Here is a 21,351-nt window from a genome sequence, read left to right on the forward strand (position 1 = left end):
TGATTGTAACTGCAGAGCAGGGCTGCGCCGGAGCCGCTCTCCGGTTCTCCCCCACGTCGGCTCCTGCTGCGGCGCAGCCCTGGCACCGACCCATGGGGCAGGGCAGCACCGACCCCGGCTCTCGGGGTGCCCGCAGCCTGGCAGCGCGGACGGTGCTCCAGGGAGGCTCAGAGACTATTTATGCCTCTTCTTGTGAGAAACCACTGTTTCCATGGCAACCACGAGCATCACATGGTAACCCTGGCTCCGCAGCGTGCGAGCCCGCAAGGTGCCTCGCTGCACCCCGCGCTCCCGGCCCCGCGACGCCCGGTGGGGTCCGGGGGGTGTGGGGTCCCTGGGGAGCGCAGGTCCTGGGGGGGCCAGGGCAGCGTGGTGCTCGTGGCTGGGGGCACCACGAGAGCTGCCAGCAGAGCAGCCCTGGGTGGCAGGGGGGAAAGGAGCGTGGAGGGGCAGCGGTGGGAGGATTTAAAAAGGGAGGCGAGCAGGAGGGGAAATGCGGATGCCAGGGCTTGGTGCCAGGCTGTGTCGGACCAGGCTTCCTTCCAAGGGTGGGCTAGCCCAGGGCTTAGCCAAGGGGAATGTGTTTCTGTGGGGAGGTGCCAGCTGCAGAGATGTCCCATGGCACCTCGTTTCTTGCCCGTACCAGCGCTCTGCTCATCCCCGTACAAGTGAGTCCCTCCGCTCTGCCCTCTGACTGCATCAACCTCTCCATCTCAGAGCGCAGCCTCTGCCAAAGCCTGCACGGGTCTGTTCTAACCCCCGCTTTCAGGAGCGTTTCTGGGCTGTCCCTGCTGCTCAGGGGCTCAGCTGTGTCCCCCGACTGCACTGAGGTCACTGCCAGAGCCCGTCCCTGAAGTGTGCAGGGTGCAGGATCGGTGCCCCGAGGCACGAAATGTGATTGCTCTTCGTTCGTTTCCCACAAACTTTATTAAAGCAGTCGCAAGATATCAATCTCCTTTTTAAGATAGATTTTTTATTCAAGTCAGCACATGTTTGCAATTAAATCCTGCCACACGCTGTAGTGTGAATAATTAGAACAATTCGTGTGTGTAACCAGATACACACATTTGTAGGGAAGGGACGGTGCCGCTCAGAATCGCCGTGTAGCTCCCTTTGAACTCGGCAGCATCCTTCCCCCGTCGTGGAGGGCTCGCTCTCTGCTGCTTGCATGGCTCTTTCCTTCGCTCTCTCAATCTACGTGCCTGTAGTTCCCTCGGCCCGTCCTTTGCTGGTCCCTCTTTCCCTGAGCTGCTCTTGTCCTATGGGGCGTTCCTCACCCTTTGCGGGGAGCAAGGCAGCACTCTCCCCTCCCCAGCCTGGGGGCTGCGAGGCTCCTTTCAAAAGCATCATCTCCGTCCATCGACAAGACGCTGTTGCTTTGTCCCTTTCCTACCCCTGGCAAACACCACGAAGTAGGTCACAGCGAAGGAGCAATATGGGTGCTTACGCTGGGGGAAGTTGGGCAAAGTTTGGGGTGCTCTGGTTGAGACTCTCATTGGCACTCGGGCTCCGTCCCCTCCGTGTTGCTCTCCGCAGCCTCTCCCTGTGTGTGACACATGCCGCAGACATGTGCCGGGTTTCTCCTGCTCCCCAGCTCATGCCACACACAATCTTGTTCTGATTTCTAAGGCTCCAGTAAAGCGTGTCAAAACGCATCAAAGGCTGAACACAGAAGTGAAGCAAATGGACTCTGGAGAGGATTTCGGGAACGGAGGGAGTAGGGAGACGGCAGATAAACCCCAAACCAACCAAGGATTGCAGGGAAGGCGAAGTGCAGCAGAGATGGCAGATGTGCAGCACAGCTGGAGGGATATGGAGGTTTGGTTTGGCAGGAGAACAGGAAAAACTGAAAATAGCAGGCATGTCCCCCAAGGATGTGGCTTGTGGTGGGCTCCTCATGAGTACAGACCCTGCCGGCATCACCTCCGGGGTGCAGGGTCATCCGGGCTCCGCCGCATCGCTCGCTGGCGAGGGCCCTGTCCCACCTCTGCAGGGACCACAGAGGAGAGCAAGGGAGTTCAGGTGTGCATTCGGCCTCTCGCACCAGGCTCAGGGTGGGCTGTGCAGGGTCCTGTCATCACCGTGGGATGGGGCATCCCATCTTCTGCTACTTGATGTTCCTCCATGGAGAAAGCTGCCCTGCCCCGTCCCCTGCCCTTCTCTCCTGGCAGCCGGCGCCCTGTGCACTGGGGGGCTGTTGTGCTCTCCAGAGCGCTTCTTCCTCAGGGTGATAAAAGCAGAAGGAGAATTGAACTCGTGGAACAGGCTCAACCCTCTGTCATGCTGATGGCACTGGGAAATAAGCACTTCAAAAGGCAGGATTTTGCATTTCTTCAGACGGCTCGTTGTAAGTGCAGTGACACAGTTGCTGAAAGCACATTAATTATTAGTAAACACTTTTTTTCTTTTTATTGCAAGACAAATTAAACAACAGAAGAAAACAGGAAGTGTTGCACAAGATGTTAATCCGTGGGAGAGTGACAGCAGCAAGAGCCACAAATAATTCATAACATTGAAAATCAGGACATTTCATTTTTGGCTTGTTGTTTGTGTTTGGCGTTCATGCACATGCTCAGTTGTCCCGTCTCTGGTGCTCCAATACGGGGCTTTCGGAAGCTGTTAATTCTGGGAAAGGTGATTAAGGCCCTTGAGAGTAAATTGCATCTGGGCGAGGAAGGGACTGGGCTGCGGGTCTGCGGTCGCAGCAGCCGAGGCAGCAACTTCTGGGGTGTCTGCCTGTAACTGACCCTGGTACCTGAGGCGTGTTGTAAAGTTTAGACAGCGGTTACTCAGGGACTTGTCTCTGATCTCAGGTTTAGATCCTTCGTTTGCTGTCTCCATTTGACACGTCCCTTCCCGAGCCGTTGCTCTCGGTGCCGTGGGACCTGCTGGTGCGGGCGTTGTGAGCGGCATTTGGGAAAGCCACGAGCTGTCTGCTTCTGACAACAGGCTGGAGAGCCGAGGGGTGTGCAGCGTTTGCAAATTCCCTTTCCTGGCATGATACGAAGTCATCTGCAGCTTCTCAGGGTTTTCATGGTTTTCTGCTTATTGTTGTCAAAATGCAGAAATAACTGACAGTGAAAATACCCAGGGTGGTCTGTGAAGCGATATAAAAGGCAAAACTTGGAATTGGAAAAACTCTGTCTTGTTCGTGTTTGTCATGTACTCTGGAACTTTTGCTACCAGTCGTGAATTTCCCATTATCAAAAGAACTTCTTTTCCTATTCACTGAGCTCATTGCTCAAAAAAAGAGGGCGATGAACTTGATAACAGGGGGTGTACAGTGATAAAAATAGAAGCAGCTTGCTGAGGGAAGATTGCCAAAAAGGAGATTACAGCGGTATTTATCAGAAATGTGATGGGAAGTATTTGCAAGCAGTGACTGCAGATGTGCTCCTGCCTTGCGAGCGAGGACCCCGAGGGCCGTCGCGCCAGCGAAGGGCTGGTACAACGCGCGCCCGTCCAGCGGGTGCTCCGGGCCTGGCTGGGGCCCTTCAGCAGCCGTGCGGCCCTCGCTGGGTCTGCACTGCACAAGCGTTCACTGCAGGGCCGCTTCCATCACTCTGCTGTGTGACAGGTACATATTCAGCACGTGTCCATGTCTGGGGGATTCAGCTGGTGCAAAGTATGTCCTTAAAAAGGAATTTGGCTTTGAATGTGTCTCTGATGTCAATATGTGGATTGCTGTCCTCTAAAATTTAATGCAACTTAGTTAGCATCTTTCTAGCAGTTGCCAAAAACTGGAGTCAGCCCCATCAAATTGATTTTCATTAAGCTGTTACAGTCACTGAAGCTGCTGAGAAGAATCGTGGCCATATGGCACAAGGTATTTAAAGTGAATTCTCTTATGACACGGTTTGCTGTTCCTGGAGATGCTGAGCTGACGTGTGCAGAGGTGATTGATCTGAAGCGGGCAGAGGGGCCTCAACGCTTGAGTGCCACCACAAAGGCAGTAATAAACCCCACGGAAAGGAGACAAAATGCTCAGTGTCTGTGGTGGGGGCCCCACCATTCGTGTCCCCACCCAAGGAGGAGGAGGCCAAGGGTTTTAGATATTTACACCTTGGTGTGCAGACCAAGGGCTTCTGCTCAGCTGCAGGGTTTGAGTCCAGCTGGCGAGGCTGTGAGTCGCACGTTAATTCTTCAGCTCTCAGCAAGAAAAGCCTCTGAGAGCGTGCAGGGACCGTGTCCCTCCTCGCTGAGCGTCTGCGGTTCCCCTCGAGCGTCTCGGAGGCACGTGGTGCTCTGCAGCCGAGACGTGATGGCTGGTGGTGGTGGAGAAAAGCCCCCCTTCCCCTCGGCTTTGTGACAAGGCTGGGCTGCGTAGTGAGGATCAGCCAGGGACGAGTCGATGCTAGGAGCTGTTAGGCGCTTGTAGGTGGGGAGAGTCAGGGTGGAATTAAGTGATTAGAAATATATAAATGTTAATTGCTTATGGACTCCCTTTATGACACTTGCAGGCGGAATAAGTTAATAAATTGCTGCTGGCATTGACCCACAAAGCAGTAACACAGAGTGTCTCGTGGACGAGACGAAACGGGGGGAAAAGGGAGCTTTTCTGGAGCAGGAGAAAGCCCTGTTTTAGGTCAGGTACCCACACAGCAAAGCTGTTTTCTTTTTCCTGGGGCTTCATGTCTAGACTCTGCGGAGGGGAGCCCCTGCAGCCGTGCACCAGTGCCACCAGCCAGTGGTGGCACCGCTGCGGTTACAGCATCTCCGTCCCAGTCCCCTTGTAGGAAGCAGACGGGTCCCTCATTCGGTTTGTGCATTGTGACAGGGTCTGTGCACAGACCCCAGGGAAATGCCAGCCCTGGACCTCTCCCACGGTCTGCGTGCAGGACCAGCCCGGTGGCACCCTGGGACTGTGTCAGCGAGAGAGCCCGTTCCAAAGCACGTGGCATGGAGGGATGCGTGTCCATGCATTCATTTCAGTGCATATTACCTTGACATCCTTCTGATGTACTGCTCTGGCGTGTTATCCTGGAAAGGAAAATGGAAGAGTACAGAAAAATAAAGTATTTTAAGAAAAGCAAAGGAACGAGCTAACAGGCACCAAACATATGAGCTTTATTCAGCACCTGCAGGTTGTACCAGCTGGGTTTGAAGTGTCGGTCCGCAGGCAGGCCCTCGGGGAAGTACGGCTGTGCGGGGGCAGAGGGACAACGGGGAGGCTGCTGAGAGTGGAAGACCCTTTTGCTCTTCTATTGCATTTATGTGGGACAGGTAAATGTCTTGTTTTCTCTCGTCAATAGCTGGTACTTGAGTTTAAACTTGTTCTCAGGGTGTCTGGGTTTTAGTGGCAGCTTTGTAAGGGTGATGTGTATAAATGGGTGCTGGTAGTGGATGCTTGTGTGGAAATCTTCCTTGCTAAGGTGAATCTGTTATTTTTGTCAAACCCTTCGTAATAAATTTTGCCCAAAGCAGTTATTGTTGAGCTTTCTAATTATTTTAAGCAGCCAAGCTTACATGTGCTCGAATCCCCTCTAGAGTTTAGCCTCGTACATTCATGCAAAAGCATGAAGGAGGCTTTGCTTCCACTTATTCTCCTGTTCCCCCTAATCCCCATCCCTCACCCTGGAGATGCTCCTGTCGCCTGTAGCCTGTAACGGTGCCCTCGATGCATCGTCTGCCATTACGGAGAGGCTTTATTGGGTAACTCGAATAGTCACACATGAATCACGCTGTGTAACGTTCACGCTGTCAGCGTCATAGCTGTGTTCATCTGTCGCGATGCGTTATGTCCTTGTGTAGTAACAACGGCGTGTAAAACCTAACAGGCAATATTGAGGCTAACAAATGCTGTACCTGGATCGGAAGTTACTGCTCAGAGAAAAGGCGTTAAATCCTGCTCCTGGATAAGCCTGTTCAGCCCCTGCTGCTGTGAAGGCTGAACAGACTTGGGATCTGTTATCAGAGCACGATGGGCTGAGCTGACGCTGAGCAGCTTTTGATTTACTCTGATTTTTGCAGTGAGAGTCTATACTGTGAGCGTTGCAGACTGCATGCAAACGAGGGCAATATTGCCTGCCTCTGCCTGGGTCGATGGATTGAGGTTTAACGAGATTCTTTGGTTTGCCTTGTGTCAATCTGTTGTATTTAAGTTAATTTCTTCCCTCCACTTTATTTTGCCTTTGATGCAATTTTGCAACATTTCTTGTACTCCTAAAAGGGTCTTTTGGTGCCTTTGAAAGTTTCTCAATGCGGCATTTCTCTAGCAGAGTGAATGAAGATTAAACTTGGGCAGATGGCAAGAGAAAACAAGCGAGTGTCTTTGCAGAGTCAGAGAGCAAGGGCAGCAGCGGAGGGGCTCTGAGGTTTGTGTCTTTGGTAGATCACGAACAGCTGAATAAACCTTTTCCTGGGGCTGGGGACAAGTCGGTCTCTCCAGGCTGGGAGCCTCTGGTGTCGGCTCGGCTGCGTGTTTGTATACAATGTTCAGGGACCGTAATCCTTGTGAGAGGGCGATGTGTATGGGGGTTCGGTGCGGCCGCCCCCGGCTCAGCAGCCTTGCTGCGGGCTGGCAGGCAGACGTGCCCAGAAAGCCTCACTCTCCGAGCCCAAGGAACGGGCACGGTTGGCCCAGGACGGCGTTTGGGGGTCTGGGGTGTCCCCAGCCCCAAAGCAGAGCAAGCACTGCCCCGAGCTCCATGGCAGAGCCTGGCAGTGACAGCTCTTTTTCCCCATGATGTTTTTTCTGCTAATGAGAGCTCATAACTTGTTCATTTCCATGTTGTTTTTCTTCCCAATCAATGGAATAAACTCTATAAAAAGTGTATTATCAGTCTTCGTTATGCCCAGGTTTGTTATGATTGTGGATTAATAGACTTCATCTTGGCATTAATCAGAAGGCATCGGCCTCTATTTCCCCTTGGATTGCGCTGGGGTTTTTTGGTTTTAGAATCCTGACTGTGAAGCTACTTCTGGTGCTTTCTGGCTCTGCCTGGGTTCAGTCTTTTAAAAGCCTCAACCTTCCCGATATGCATCTTGGTTACCAGTTCAGAGCTGGGTACCTGCGGTCACTTGCATAACGAGGAAGGTGTGAACAGAGAACTCAAGTATTCCCGTGAACCAGGTCACGCAGCGAGCTGCTTTTGTAAGCGCGAGTGTCCTCGTGGGAAGTTCTGGGGAGCGCACAAATATTTAAACAGCTGCTCAAGAACAGCACAGCCCAGTAAATCACCCAGGCAATTTCCTTCCATGTCTAAGTTGAGAAATACCGCAGAGCACCCTTCCAGCTTAAAAACGCCTCCCTCCGGGTTATAATGGTGTGTTTTAGAGAAAACTCTTTGTCAGCTCTTTCGTGTTGTATAACAAATGGTTAAGTGTGTTTTGAGCCATGAGTGATGTATGCTACAGGCGGTTATGTACGTGGTGTTTCTAGATATGGAAGGTAATGGAGAAGAGCAGTGCCAGGAGCTGCTGCGGGGCTGGGGGAGATGAGGAACGGCTCCAGCAGTGCCGGGAGCTGCTGCAGGCGAGGGCCGAGCGCTTGGCACAGGCTGGGTGCGCGTGAACGCAGGGACTCCGAATTGCAGATGTAGAGGTGGGACGGGGACTGTCCATGTCTCACATTTGCACCTGTATAAAGTTGGTTTCGTTCCCTCGTGGTGACAAGAACTGCTCGACTCAAGCGTTGCTTTGCCCTGTCTCTGTAGGGACCCTCATCAAACACGTCCTGTTCCGCCTTTTGTGACTGATTCCGCTTGTTGTCTCTTCTCTCTGTCGTGAACAGATGAAATCGTCCGACGTCGACCAGGAGTTATTCACTGAAAGTTACTGCAAAGTGTGCAGCGCTCAGCTCATCTCCGAGTCCCAGCGCGTGGCCCATTACGAGGTAGGATGGATGCTCTTTGGTCACTCTGCTCCCTCGTTTGTAACTCCTCCATCGCTGCCTCTTCAGCTCGTGTTTTACGGGGTGGCATCAGCTGCTGCATTCCCAGCAAGGAGCTGCCCCAGCATTTAAAGTTCCTCTCTGAAAACTCAAGGTTCAAAAGACTGTTTTCACCAGTGGCCTCTTACTCTAGACGATGTCACTGCAGCGTTGCCTGCTGCGCGTCTTGGTGTTTTCTTCTGTCTAAATTTGCAAAGTCAGGCTGCAATTTGAACGTGACTGAAAGCTAGTTTTCAAAGAAACATAGTTAGCGAGGAGATCAATTAAGGGTTCAGCAAAACGAACTCAAGTTTTTATATTAAATGTGCTGCACTATGCTTTGCTGAGTGGGAATCACCAGTTGCGCAGAGAATAGATTAGTGTTTGTGAATGTGTTTAAGTACTTAAGAGGTAGGCAAGCAATAAACAATTAGAAAGGATATATTATTAGAGACATGGTAGAACAGCAATTAACAGCACTGCATATCTTCAAAACAAAATTAAGTAAATTCCTGTTAAACAAGGGAGGAAATTACTGAGGGATGTGCTGTTGTGAAATCCTTCAAGAGAGGAAGCCCACTGCCTGTGTCCAGCACCTTGGTCACCCTTGGCGAGGTACTAACTGCGCAGGGAGCAGAGGACCATCCTCCCCCGTGACGCCTGGCTGTGCGGTCAGTGCCGTGCCGAGGAAGGATGTGTGATCTGGTCCAGTCTCTCCTGGAGTCCTCCAGGAGAAGTGATGGATGTGGAGAGCCTGGGACACCTTCCAGATCTTGATGGTGGGCGATGCAGGTGCCAAACCCTGTCTACAGGAGGCAGGAGCATTGGCACAGAAACAGGAGCAGTGACTGGAGAGCGATGGGGTGCTCAGCCGGTCTCTCTTCTTCTGCGCCTGTTATTGTAGGTATGAGCCGAATCATTAATTCATAGCAGATGTTTTTGAGATGTGGAAAACAACACGGTGTTCTGTGTATGTTTCTAGTGCGAGGTGCTGTGCTCATTTGTCATCCCCCGTGAGATCCCAGCAGATGCTGTAGATGTTCGGCACAGCCCTGTCATTACCTCGCCTTGCTGCCGCGTTGTGTAACGCGAGGCAGAGGGATGGAGAGAGCGGGGGGACTGGCCCAGCCCCGGATGGGGTCTTCTCTGGTGCCCCCGAGGCTGGCGGTGCCTCTGCCCCACAGCCGTGGCCCCGCGTGGCCGTGGCTCCGTGGCTGTGCGTGGCCGTGGCTGTGCGTGGCCGTGGCCCCACAGCAGCCTCTGCTCTCGGCGCTTTGGAGCGCCTGTTCCTGTCACTGCTCCGGAGCATAGCACAAACTCTCCTCGTACCCTGGTCCCGGGAAACTCGCAGACACGGTGAGAGGGGCGCGTCTGCCCCGCGGTTTTACAGGCGGGGGGTGCGGGGTGGCCGGCGTGCCCGCGGGCAGCCCTCGCTGGCGCGGCACGGCCGTACCTGAGGGTTCTCCTTCTTGCAGCCGACGCTTGAAGCCTTGGGGCTGCCGGCAGCTCGGTGCAGCCTCGAGCCTTGCGGGGGAGGCTCCCGGGGCCACGTGCTGTGACTGCAGATGTGAGCGGGAACGCGCCCTGCAGCGCTGCCGGCTCCGTCCGGCGCGGGCGGACGGGGCTGCGGGAGACCCCAGCGAGTAACGCGTAGAGTCACTTCTGGGGTGAACTTGGCCTCTTTTTCTCGTCAGGCATCAGACAAGCAGTATGCGATTTCCCTGTGTACATTAATCATGGAAAATAATTTTTGCAAATAATTCTTGCTCTGACGCTGTTTCGCACGGAGTTTGGTCTGAGCATCAGCCCCGCGAGTGGTGAGGGCTGCTCTTTCTGCCCATGGGGTGTTTCGCTTCCCTGGCCAGATGAGCAGGTCAAGTCCGTGGGCAGAATATTCACTTTTAAAACATCAGGACTCACAACATGACTGTTCTTGTATGGAACTGTGGTGTTGAATGTACCTGAGCTCCATCCTGCCCGAAACCGCCAGCCCTTGCTGCAAGGCAATTAATTAATAGCAGGAATGTAAAATTCACTGTTTCTTCCTAATTAAAAAGTAGCCAGTCACAATTTCTACACCTCTTTTTTTTTTTTCTTCCCCTTCTTTCTTTTAAAAAGCACTCTATGGTCAAAACTGATTCTTTTCATAGGGAAAATAACTTCAGAAGACTAAATTTTCAGCAAACAGATTTTAATTTAATCTTCTAAAGTTACTTTGTTTCAGCTTTTTGATTGAAAAAGCCCCACACTGTCTATTTCAAAGCACAGTAAAACCACAATGAAAATAAATGTTTTGCAGAGAGCAAAACTTCGTTTTGAATTGACTTGAACTTTATGGGGAGAAGTGAAACACTGCACAATAGAACTTCCACACGGCGTTTCTGCCCAGCTCGGTGGTGTCGGGGGCTGCGTGGGGTGCACCGAGGTGGGCACACCGAGCCTCGGGCTGGGGAAGGTGCTGCAGGAGACCGTGCTGGAGACCAGCGACCTGGGGCTCCTGGGCTGTGCTGGTAACGCACCTTCCTCCGCGGCACGGTGCGTGTTGGTCAGCAGCACCCTCGCCCTCTCTGAGCCAGAGCTGAGAGAGAAAGGGGATTCATCCGCTGCCTCTTGAGCACAGCCCAAGATCTGCAGCCTCTGTGCCAGGCGCTGGGATCTTGGCTCCTTTGTGCATGCGAAATAAGACGTTTCTCTGTAAGAAAATAGAGGGAAACGGCGTATGAAAGGGGGATGTTTTTATCTTGCCAAACAGGAATAGTCAGTTCCAATCGCTGTCTCGTCTCCTTCTCCAAAGCATCAACCAATAACTCCTCTTTCCTTCTGCGCTGCTTTGCCAGGAATAAAAAATAATTTGATGTCGGTCGCGCAATGTTAAGCGGTATTATTTCCAAGGGCAAGTGTAGTGGAAAAATGACAAAAGAATTGGAGTCTTTGCAGTGTATTTTTGCTTCCAACTTGACATACAGCAAAACGCTGCCCTTATTTTATGTGCTTTGTGCGACTGTGTCTCTGGCTTGGTCTGATATGTCTGCTGCGCCTCTGCTCTCCTCTCCACCCCTGTGAAACTGCCAGGTACTGCTCTCCTGTCTAGGACTCGCCTCGGGGCAGAGCTGATCTGAGTAGCTGGCCTTGGGGTATTGACTCTTAATGAAGTTGCAGGTGCCCAAATGAGAAAATGCCTTAACGAGCTCTCTGTGTGTGTGATGCTGAGTATCGCAGGAGGCTGCTTTAAAGGTATCAGTTAGTTTCCACGCAGTGGTGAGAGATGAGGTGGATCTGTCTGGTTGTTGTCAATGCCCAAAAGATTGTGCGTTTGAATATTTTAATTCTTAAAGTAAATGAATGTCTTCATTTGTCCCCTGAAGTATCAGGAAACTCCCTTCCCATTTCTGCTGCTGGAATAAAGCATCCAGACATGGATGCCTGATAAAATCCCTGCGAGGTAATAGTTGGCCGTGCTGCCGACGTGCCAAGTGCTCCTCACGTGCCTTGGCTCTCCCTTTCCCCCCAGGGAGGAACAAAGAGGAGAGGGGATGGCTGAGCAGATGAGGAATCGCAGAACAGGGCAGAGGGATGCAGCTCGCTCCTGGCGATGGCTGTGCCGGGCAGGCAGGGGCCAGATGTGCGGTGCTGTCTGCTGGAGGGGGGTATTTCAGGCCAGTGCTGTCTGCTGGAGGGGGGGTATTTCACACCTCCGCTCTTGCTTGCCCGCTGTCCGGTGTGGGGGGACGACTGGCAGACCCCTCCCAGACGGGATGCTTGATCTGCACAGGTTGGGACCACCCTCCTCCCGACGCTCTGTAATTGTCGCTGCATCTGCTGCCTCTGCAGGGTACATGGAGCAGAGGGATGTCCGGGCTGTGCCACGGCAGCTCCTTCCTCCACTGCCTCCTCCCGGTGCCATGGGTGGTGGGGAGGGTCGGCTGCGTGGCGAGGGGCACATCATGTGCCGGCCACTGATGGGAGCATCTTGCAGCCATTGACCTTTTTGCTTGGCTTTGGTGGCACAGTGTGTGTCGTTCAAGCACAACTTTGAGATGAAGGGATTGATTATTTTTGTTGTTTTCAAATGACATCCGTGCCGTGGGTGGGAAAACCAGACGGCAGCTACCCGGCGTCTGCACCTTCGCGCAGAGCCCGTTTTGAGGAGACGGGGGAGCCTGTCAAGAGGCTGGGGTTCAGAGCACATGGCTCATGCTGTGGCAGCTCCATCTTGCATCAGCTCCTGTGACTTTTATCAACAAAGCACCACTATTCTAATGCCATTCACCCCTCAAAGGTGTTGCAAAGAAATAACCGAGGCTGCTGCCTCGTGGTCAGAAGCTCTTGCAGTTGTGTGGCCGCTTTATCGGCCACTTAATGTGCTCAGCAAGGGCTGCTGCCCGCTGCGAGGGGAAGAGCGTAGGAGGAATCAGAGAGTGTCGGAGGGCACCAGTGATTTGGGAAGCGGCCGGTGCCACAGCGCTTGCTGAACAGGAGGAGAAGAGAAATAAAATGTGCTGTACTTGCTGCAGTGCGATTGAAAGTCTGTGCCCCGAGAGGAGTTTTTCTTTTTCTGTATTTCTGCATCGCACCTTCCTCCGGCGTGGGAAGCCTCTTTGCTGCTGGATATTCTCTAGATCACCCGTAATTTAACACTTCCCTCCAGCTCTGTCTTTGAGAGAGGTTGTATCAATCACTTTGGTGAGCTGCTCCATAAATCTAAAAAGCTAAGCTTGCTTAGTTAGCTCCGAGTCCTCACCTCTGTATAGGAGTGTTTACAGCCATTAGGAAGATGTTACCGTTTATTTTCAAGTTTCTCCTTGAAAATCCTGCAGGAAAATTACCACATAAGCAAAGTTGCTCTCGGATTCCACCCTGAGCTGCATATTCATCACCACATTTGCTCTTTAAGCTGCTATAATGCTTTTCTCCATTGTAATCTTTATTGCTTCAGGTGTTCAGGTGGTGCTTTGCTTCTTCATTTAAAATGAAGAAACACGCTGGGTCTGTAGGAGGAGAAGCCCAGGGAGGTGGTGTGCGAACGTACTCGTGTTGGTTCACCTTGTGAGATGAAGGAATGATGCTGAAACACTTATGGTGGAGCCTGAGCGGCAGAGGGAGGGCAGAGGCAAAGTGTATTAAAATTCAGATTCAGAGGAAACTGAGGAGAACAAATGAAGTGCCATGCCCTTTGGCTCGTCTCCGGAGCCGGGTGCGCTCTGGAATTTCTCACCGTGTCTCCGCAGCAAAGCGGGCGAGCGGTATCGACAGCCTCATCAATACCCCTTGTCTGCGCGGGGCTGGAGCGGTGCTCGGGTTAATCTGCTCCCAGTTGGTCTGTCCTTCTCTGGGAAACTGCATAAAATGATGGCTCGTCTGAAGGAATAACAAACAGTGTTTACTATTGGAACATTAGTGCCTTAAGGATCAAGATGTGTGTGCTCAGAAAGGCAATCCTGTGTCTGAAATATTAATGCAGTGGAAGACCACGTACTCTATTTAACAAAATAAATGCTGCACTGGAAACAGGAGCTGGAATATTCTGTGCCTGGTGCCAGCTCCCCGCATAAGATGCTGCAGGCATTTCCAGGATGGAGGAGCGGAAGGGACACGCTTCAGCTGGAAATAAAGCCTCTGCAGGGCTCTGTGTGTCAGGGAGCCAGCTGATGTGTATTATCCAAGGGAATGCCAGCGTCTGCTAGCGATGCCCTTTCTCATATGTTCTGCCATTGCTGCTACTTACCTGCCAAGCTTTGGCTTGCCTTGTTGAGAGTCACCTGTGAATACTTCAGGGGATGGAGGAGGAGGGGATGTCCTGCCTGTTGTTCCTATATCCTTCCCCACAACTGCTGAGAATCTGCTCTGCCGTGGTGTACGTACGCTATGTAGTTTTTAGTGGCTGCTCAAACATTACTGCTGTTCTGCAGATTGTGCTGGTGTTTGGTAGGAGAACCTTGGCTTGGGGAGAGAAAAAATGAAGCTAAAGAAAGCTTTTTTGTGGTTCAGTTGCAAAGATGATGAAGGTATTGTTCTGGTTTTTGTATGTGCACACATAGACCTTGTGCAAATTGCTTGGGCACCCAGTTCATGTAGTGCTGACGGCTGCAGTTAAAATATGTTGAGGTAAACATGGCCACATATTGTATATAGAAGAGGAACGTGGATGTCAGTGTTATGGTGAGGTGCTTGTGCTGCCTCTTCCCTTTTCTGCACACAGTAAGTACAGACTCGGCAGGGCAGCGTTAGCTGCTGCATCACGGTGCGCTTCAGGAAACCAGCGTAGATTGGGTGGTACTTTACAAGGCTCCTTGTTACTACGCTGTTGTCAACGTCAATGGCTAAACATTCTTTTTAATGCATCCCAGTGTCAACATCTGTTGCTAAATAGCAGCAACAGCAGAGCAGGCAAAGCCCTGCCGCACAGCTCCCTTCCACGGTACCTCTGTGCAGGGTCCCATTGCTGGCTAAAACCAGCTGAAGTTCAAAGGTACTTTCAGAGAGGTGGTAAAATCCACCTGGGATGAGCCCCTGAGGTCAGCGGTAATGGGGAGGCACGAGGGGTGTCACGTTAAGCCTACGTGGAACAAAGTGATGAGATGTTGCTCCGTTACCCAAGAGGGACCTGCCCTGGCCAAGCCGTCCCCAGGAGAAGCCCCTGCATCTCTCGCTTTCCCACGCATCCCCTTGCTGCTCCCGATGCACAGGAGGGAACCTGTTTGTTCCAGGTATTCGCTCTTGCTTTTCTTTATTATTTTAAACTCGCAACCCATGTTTGGATTTGGGTTCCAGGTGTTTGACAGCAGAGTCTTTAGTTATCGTCGTGTGTTGTGACAGACGCGCCCACGCGCTGCGCCGGGGCTGAGCGGGCTCTCAGAAGTGACTGGCACTGACGCGCTCTAAAAGTGATTTGTTTCAGACACGTAAAGATAGAATGGGAACAGCAGTGATGCTGCTGGTGCGCGCCGCTCTGCAGAGCCTGGGCGGTGGGTGTGCGGGGGAGACGTCATCTCTGCGTTAACCCTTCTGTTTCCCACTTGGTGCCAGGGTGATGGTTCTGCACCAGCAGTGAAGTTCATCCGCACCTCGAGCGTTGGTACCCAACGGCAGAGTGGCCTGAGCTGAGAAGCCTGCGCTGCAGATGGCTGACATCAGCTGGCTGCGGGCAGACAGCAAGGGGTTTTCCCTCTGAACCACATTTCGGAGGTTCCCATCCCACTCGCTCTGTCCCCCATCTCCCCTTTCCCTTGGCGCGTTCACAGGGAGGTGCACTGCCTGCAAAAAATCCCTGAGCACCAATGGAAATGTAAATTCACAGTTGCATTAGCTTGGGTGTAAGATCTGCCTGTGGGAGAAATGCGAGGACGTGAAGTGAGAAGGAACTTTTGGAGCGTTTGGGGGGGAACAGAAGCCTGTGGGTGATGCTGGGTGCTGGGAGGCAGCAAAAGGGCTTTGTGGGGCCGCGGGAGCCCTGGACTCACGCTGCACAGGAGGATCTGGCGGGTGAGGTTCTGTCTTATGAAGGTGACTGAAGCAACAACAATGTTGATTATAATTAACGTTGTCAGGCGTGGACTGGACGCTGACCCCGTGCGATGGCAGACACAACAGCCCCTCTTACCCCCGGCGGGTTGCTGCCTTTGGGTGCAGCAGGTCGCTGCTATTTGATTTACTTGGAGCTTCTGAATCTTGTTTTTGCATTTTTAAAATTGCAGCGATCGAGATTTGGGAGACACTGCTGGGGCCTGTGAAAAGCTTCCAGCCACGCGCGCCCGTCTCCGAGGCTGTCGGTGTCCCTGGGAGGGGATCCAGGCTCGAGTCGGCGTGGAGAGCAGGGATAAGCGATCACGGATTTAGAGGAAATGGAATGAGCTAGCGGTTGCCTGGCTGAATAGATCGTCAGTAATTGCCTTTATATGTAAGCAAATCAATGTCCAAACCAGTAATGTGCCTGCCTGTTGCTTTGAAGAAGCCAGTTTCATGGGGGTGAAAATTCAGCTGCGTACAATTGGGAATTGCGGACACGTATCTGTGTGCCCAGAAAGTCACAAGCATGAGTAGACGCTTTTTAAAAAATTAACTCACGGAGGAATAAGGGGAAGTGGATAGAAATGACCGTAAATTATAAATGAGGCTTTGCAAAAATTACAAAGGGAGAAAAAGGACATTGGCACCCAGCAGCGTCTGGAATAACAGACGGGAGTTTGTCTCTGCGGCGAACAACGGGTACCTCGACAATAGTGTTTGCTGGTCGTGTGGGTAGAGGAGGCAAAAAAGGGAAGGCATTTGCTGAAAATACTTCTGTCCTCTATTTAAAAAAAAAAAGCAGAGGGTGGTGTTATGTCACAGTATGAGGAATAAATTGGTTCCGTTCCAGTAGAAATTTGGAAGTTTGTTAGGCTGCGATTATGAAATCTGGAGTGTTGGTTTTTTGAGTCAGCAGGTCCAGTAGCTCGCAAGCAAGTGCTTGAAAAGAGCTGGCCATGCGCTCTGCATCGTCCCTGCTGACCCTTCGTGGGGCTGGGGAAGCGGAGGAGGTTTCCAGGAGGAGGGCGAGCGCGGAACCGGGACCGGCAGCGCAGAGAGCGGAGCCCTCCCAGCCCCGCGCGGCTCCTGAGCAACAGCCCTGGGAAGGGGCTCGAGTAGGGCGATGTAATTGGTATTCTGCGAGAGGTTTGGGGAACTGCGGCTGGCCAGAATAACTTTCTCTCTTTTGATGAGATTACTAGTAGGGCCAATACAGATAATAACGTTGGTGTGATCATATAACTGCATGTTTCATGGCAATTTAATTAAGAAACTGCCAGCATACAAAAAACCCAACACAGTGCGCACTAAAAGGATTAAAAACCCAACCAACAGGCTTCTGGAAAAAATTCATTACAAAGGAAGAGAAGCCTCAGCCATTCGGGCTGCCGTTACCGGGCCGGTGCCGACGGGGGGGCTCTCCTGCACCCGGGCACACCGTGGGGTCTGTGTGTGTCTGCGCAGCCCAGCAAACCCCCGGCTAAAGCCTCCGCCGGGGACTTCTGGCCTTGTGAAGGGAGACGTGGCTCAGCCCTCCCCAGGGATGTTGCTGCTGTTGGTGAATCCACAGAGATGCTGTTAAGTCATGGGCGGTGGCAAACTCTCCCCGAGCCAGGGCGAGCAGGGCTGCTGCGGCGGAGACCAGCCTTGTCGGTGGCTCCGGGGTCCTGCCAGCTGCCGCCGCTCCCACAGAGCCGTGACTGTCTCCTCTCGCCGCGCTGCTGCTCGCTCTGGGCTGAAGTGTGCTGCAAAACTTGATTTATGCAAAATCAAATTGCATTTCATAGCACAGTTTAGCTCTGCTTTGCCCTTTTGTGTTTTAGGGGTGAATTGCCAGAACTCTGCTGCCTCTGCCACAATCCTCTCCATTAAAGCAGATTTGATATAGATAGAAATGATCCATTTATTTACTTTTATTGATGAGCCTTCTTGCAATGCAGAAGCCTGCAGTTGCTGTGTGAGAACAGGCTCCTTCTAAGCTCCCCCCTGCATAGAGAGGGTTGTTTTTAAAGCATGTTTTATTAAGCTGGACCTCTTGCCTTCTAGAGGAGTTGTTTCCAGACACTAGAGATGGAGAATTTAAGTGAAAATGTCTTTGGCATAACACTTTGTGAATATTTCTTTTATAGCTTTACAGGCACAGAAATACTCTCTTAGTGCACCCTAAGATAATGCTGTGGTGGCTACGGATGAACAGGCAGGTACCTCCAAGGCAGCATTCTTGTCCAGACCATGGATTTACAGATGGGTCAGGGTTTTGTCTTTCCGAAGGCTTGTACATGTGGTGAGACGGATTGAAGTGGGAGCTGGCTGTGCCCTGGTCCCACTTGATCCGGTTTGCTCACTCCCGTACGTGGTTCTTCCTTTGGCCCCTTTTCCCTGTGTGTCTGTAATGACCTGGCTGGCGGTTGCTAGCCTCGCTGCGAGCTGCCCTGTCCCCGCTGGCCCCATCGTGCTCCTGGTGCTGTGTCCTCCAGAGCCCTTCAAACACACGGGTCCGGACGGGGTGGCAGAGCCTGGCTGGAGCGCGGCGGGTCCCTCCTCACGGGGATGTGCCACCCCCTGCCTGGCACTTGCCCTTCTCGCGCCTCAGAGCTGCAGATTTCGAGTTGCTTTGTGGAGGGGAAAAGATTACCCGCAGGGCTGTTTGCGAGCAGCACGCTGAGAATAATCGCTGTGCTCTTGCCTTGGTGTGGGGATGATAAATACACATGTAAATGTAGAAAATACCAGAGATAAAATGGGTGACAAATGGGCTGTGCTCCTTCCGCTCCCTGCGAGGAGGTGAGATGCTCACCACATACGTGCGAAGGCCAGGGATGGTTTTGAGCTCTGCTTTTATAACTGCAGGATAATAAGGCTGCATGAGGAGCCGTGTAGTTTTAAATTGTGCCAAACATAAGTTATTTCTTTACCTTAGCTTTCATAAATCCAGACAAATGCATAAATAAAGGTGAGAGGTGTTTTACAGAAGGTTGAAGCTTCACTGGTTTTTAATGCTGACATTTGGGCATCATTTATGGCGCAGCTGAGCGCCACGGAAAAGAACACTAAAAATGATTGCTGGTAAAATCTTGCTTTTTCATCTTACAAAAAAACAGCAAAAACCCCACAAACTTTTAAACCTCTAAATTCAGCGGGTTATGGCTGTGTGCGAGTAGGCGTCGTGACGTGCTGGATGAGCTCGCCCGAGGGAAGAACCTCGTGGCTGTGGGAAGGGTGACTGGCTGCTCTGAGGGGCGTGAATATTCAGCGAAGGAATTAAGCTGAAAGGCTCTGGCCACGTCGCCTTTATGGGGTGTTTGACTCTTCTCCACCCAAAGCGTGTGGTGCGAGGGGCCGCGGTGGCTTGTCCTGTCCCTGTCCCTGCGCGAAGGGGCCGCCCGTCGCCTGCCTCCCTGGGCAGGGGCTTCGCAGCGTGCGGACCTCCCCGGGGTGAAACCAGGCAGACAGTAGGAGCATCGCTGAACTCTGATCCTGACTTTGCACATCTGTCCTCTGCAAACACGTATTTTGTCATTTCTTAATCATGCCATCGCTGTCTGGGCTGCTGATCGCCGATAGCTGAGGCCTTGGGGCATCCTGTGCTCAGCTCTGACTGCAGCAGGTCACATTTTCTAAATGCACGCAGGAAGACAAGTTAGGGAAAGATATTTGACGTTATTTATCTTGACTGATTTGCTCCATTAAAAAAAATTATTGCATAGTCATATTTATGCATACAAATATAGCTCTCTGCAAATTTAGCTCCAAGTTCACGCCGCAGGAAAAAGAATGTTCCAGAACATGCTAATGATAATTTAATATATTAAAATTGCAAATCTGTGATCTGAAATTATAATGTTACGGTGCCGTTGTTCTCTGAGGCAATCAGAAATGGAGATTCAGAGAAAACATTTGCATAATAACAGCTGCCATGCACATCTGGGCTCTGGACGCAGGTATGGAGCAGTTGCAGCCTTTCCCCCCTTACATCTGCTGGAGGACGAGAGCTGACTGTACGTTGGTGTTTTGAAGGTTTATGTCTGTGCTCCTGCTGTAGAAGCTTTTGAATCTTCCTTTTTGCAAGTCACGAGGATTGCTTTGCCTCTGGGTGCTGGTGTGACCAGGACATCTCCCTGTCTCCTTACCCTCACCTGCGCGTGGGCTCTCGTCGTGCCCGCAGGGTGAAACCTGCCCTCGTGGGAACAGTCCCCTCCAGGCATCCCTCGGCTCTTCCGATCCCACCACAGACATACAGGTCCCCTGAAACCTTTCCTCTGGTATAAGTGATGTTTGAAAAGCACGTGCCCACGCGGTGCCTTTCTTGTGAGGAGACACAAGGCGCAGCCTCTGCAGCAGCAAACTTCAGGTCCAGCCTGGGCTTTCCCCCGCTGGCACTGCTTCACCCGGAGCACAAACCCTCCCGTTTTCGTGGCCATCTGGAAGGTTTTACTGTTCAACTCCCCCTGGAAATCCTTGGGAGAGGAGAAAGGGCTCGGGCTTGGCGTCCACGTGGTCCTTACCCTCTCTGTGATGAGGAAAGCACTAGATTTCATAATGCACAATTATCTGATAATTTACCTGTGGGAGAAATTTCTTTCAAACCTTTGGCAGGTACCAGTTGGCTCATTTCCTAGAGAGTGTGGTTTTATACCCCTTACATATTTCATTCTTGTGGAGGCGTAGGAACTGTGGATTGCGGTTTGTGTGTGTGCATCTGGTCCCTCCCGATGCCATCCTGTCTCTGCCTGAAGCTAAATAACCCTGATCTTTTTAGCCTCTCCTGCTATGGAAATGGTCTGGGAACAAATGTGACTCTTTTCTCCCCATCTTTTTTCCCCCTGTATCTCCAGGGGCTGCAGGCAGCAGGACTTAGCAGGGAGCAGCGGAGGGTGGACCGTTTTCTCCTGCTAATGGCAGGCGTCATCATCATTCCACAGTTCATTTCAGCTCGGTGGGGAGCTCTGTGAAACCTTTGTGAAATGCAAATGTTCCTCACCTGGGTTTTTCCCCGTTTTCTCCTCCCCTGTTGAATACCTATATAAAGGGGATGAGAAATCTCATTGCAGATCGGTGTTGTATGCACAGCAATAGAGCCTCTTGCTTTTTGTAACTTCATTTCTTCCTTTTTCTTTTTTGTTTTTTCCCCAGAGTCGGAAACATGCCAGCAAAGTTCGCCTCTATTATATGCTTCACCCCATAGATGGAGGCTGCCCAGCTAAAAAGCTCCGGTCAGAAAACGTGGGTATAATTTAAGTCCCTGTTTACTCAGCTGCTTTGTGAACCATTGACTCTGTGCTACAACATTTTTTCTGTTACAGCCACAGATGATCAGGTACCCAGAGGTAACATGTAGATTAGGTGAGATGTGAAGTAACTGGAAATAATTTTCAATAATTACTGAATTATTGGCCGGTGTTTGGGGAGCGGTGCGGGGTGTGGAGCTGTTGTAGGTTCAGCTGGCGCGGCGGTCCCTGCCCCCCTGCCCAAGGGAGGTCGGGGGGTGCCTGCAGTGTCATCACCACGTCGTGGCTGCAAACCCCGAGAGCCCCAGGGTCAGTGGAGCGGCCGCCGCAGAGCGGAGCCACCTCGGGGGGTCTCTTCTGACTCGATTTTTTCTGAGAGTCAATGAAAATGGAGCGCTGGATCCGAAAGGCTCCTCACAAAGGTTTGTGGTCAGTCTGCAGTTTTTGGGTTCCTCAGTTGCACTCAAATAAACAAACGGACATGAGGAAATTGGACCAGCTCACAGCCATTTGTCAGGCAATAAAAGGAGACCAAATTTATAAGGGACTGATTCACAGTGAATTATTCATTCAGCTCTTTCCCATGTTCCGGGGCTGGTGTGAGAGCTGTTGATGAGGTTCCCGGCAGATAGCATCCAAACCATTGCAGCTCTATGGGGGTGTGACTGTGGCTTAACGCTATCAATATTTAGTGAGATAACTTCTAATTAAAGGGAGAAGCATGAAAGTTTTGCCAAAGGAATCTGA

At 51.8% G+C, this 21,351-nt stretch overlaps 1 protein-coding gene across 1 annotated transcript in view; it reads left to right on the forward strand.

Moving 5' to 3' along the window:
- Nucleotides 1-21,351, forward strand: part of ZMAT4 (zinc finger matrin-type 4) — a 52,221-nt gene that overhangs the window by 8,109 nt on the left and 22,761 nt on the right. Inside the window, exons 2-3 of the mRNA XM_068421591.1 lie at nt 7,733-7,834; nt 20,510-20,599. Of these exons, the coding sequence (XP_068277692.1) occupies nt 7,733-7,834; nt 20,510-20,599 (192 nt within the window). The remainder of the gene's footprint in view (nt 1-7,732; nt 7,835-20,509; nt 20,600-21,351) is intronic.

The sequence above is a fragment of the Nyctibius grandis genome, chromosome 33 (assembly GCF_013368605.1).
Source record: "Nyctibius grandis isolate bNycGra1 chromosome 33, bNycGra1.pri, whole genome shotgun sequence".
Taxonomy (NCBI): Eukaryota; Metazoa; Chordata; class Aves; order Nyctibiiformes; family Nyctibiidae; genus Nyctibius; species Nyctibius grandis.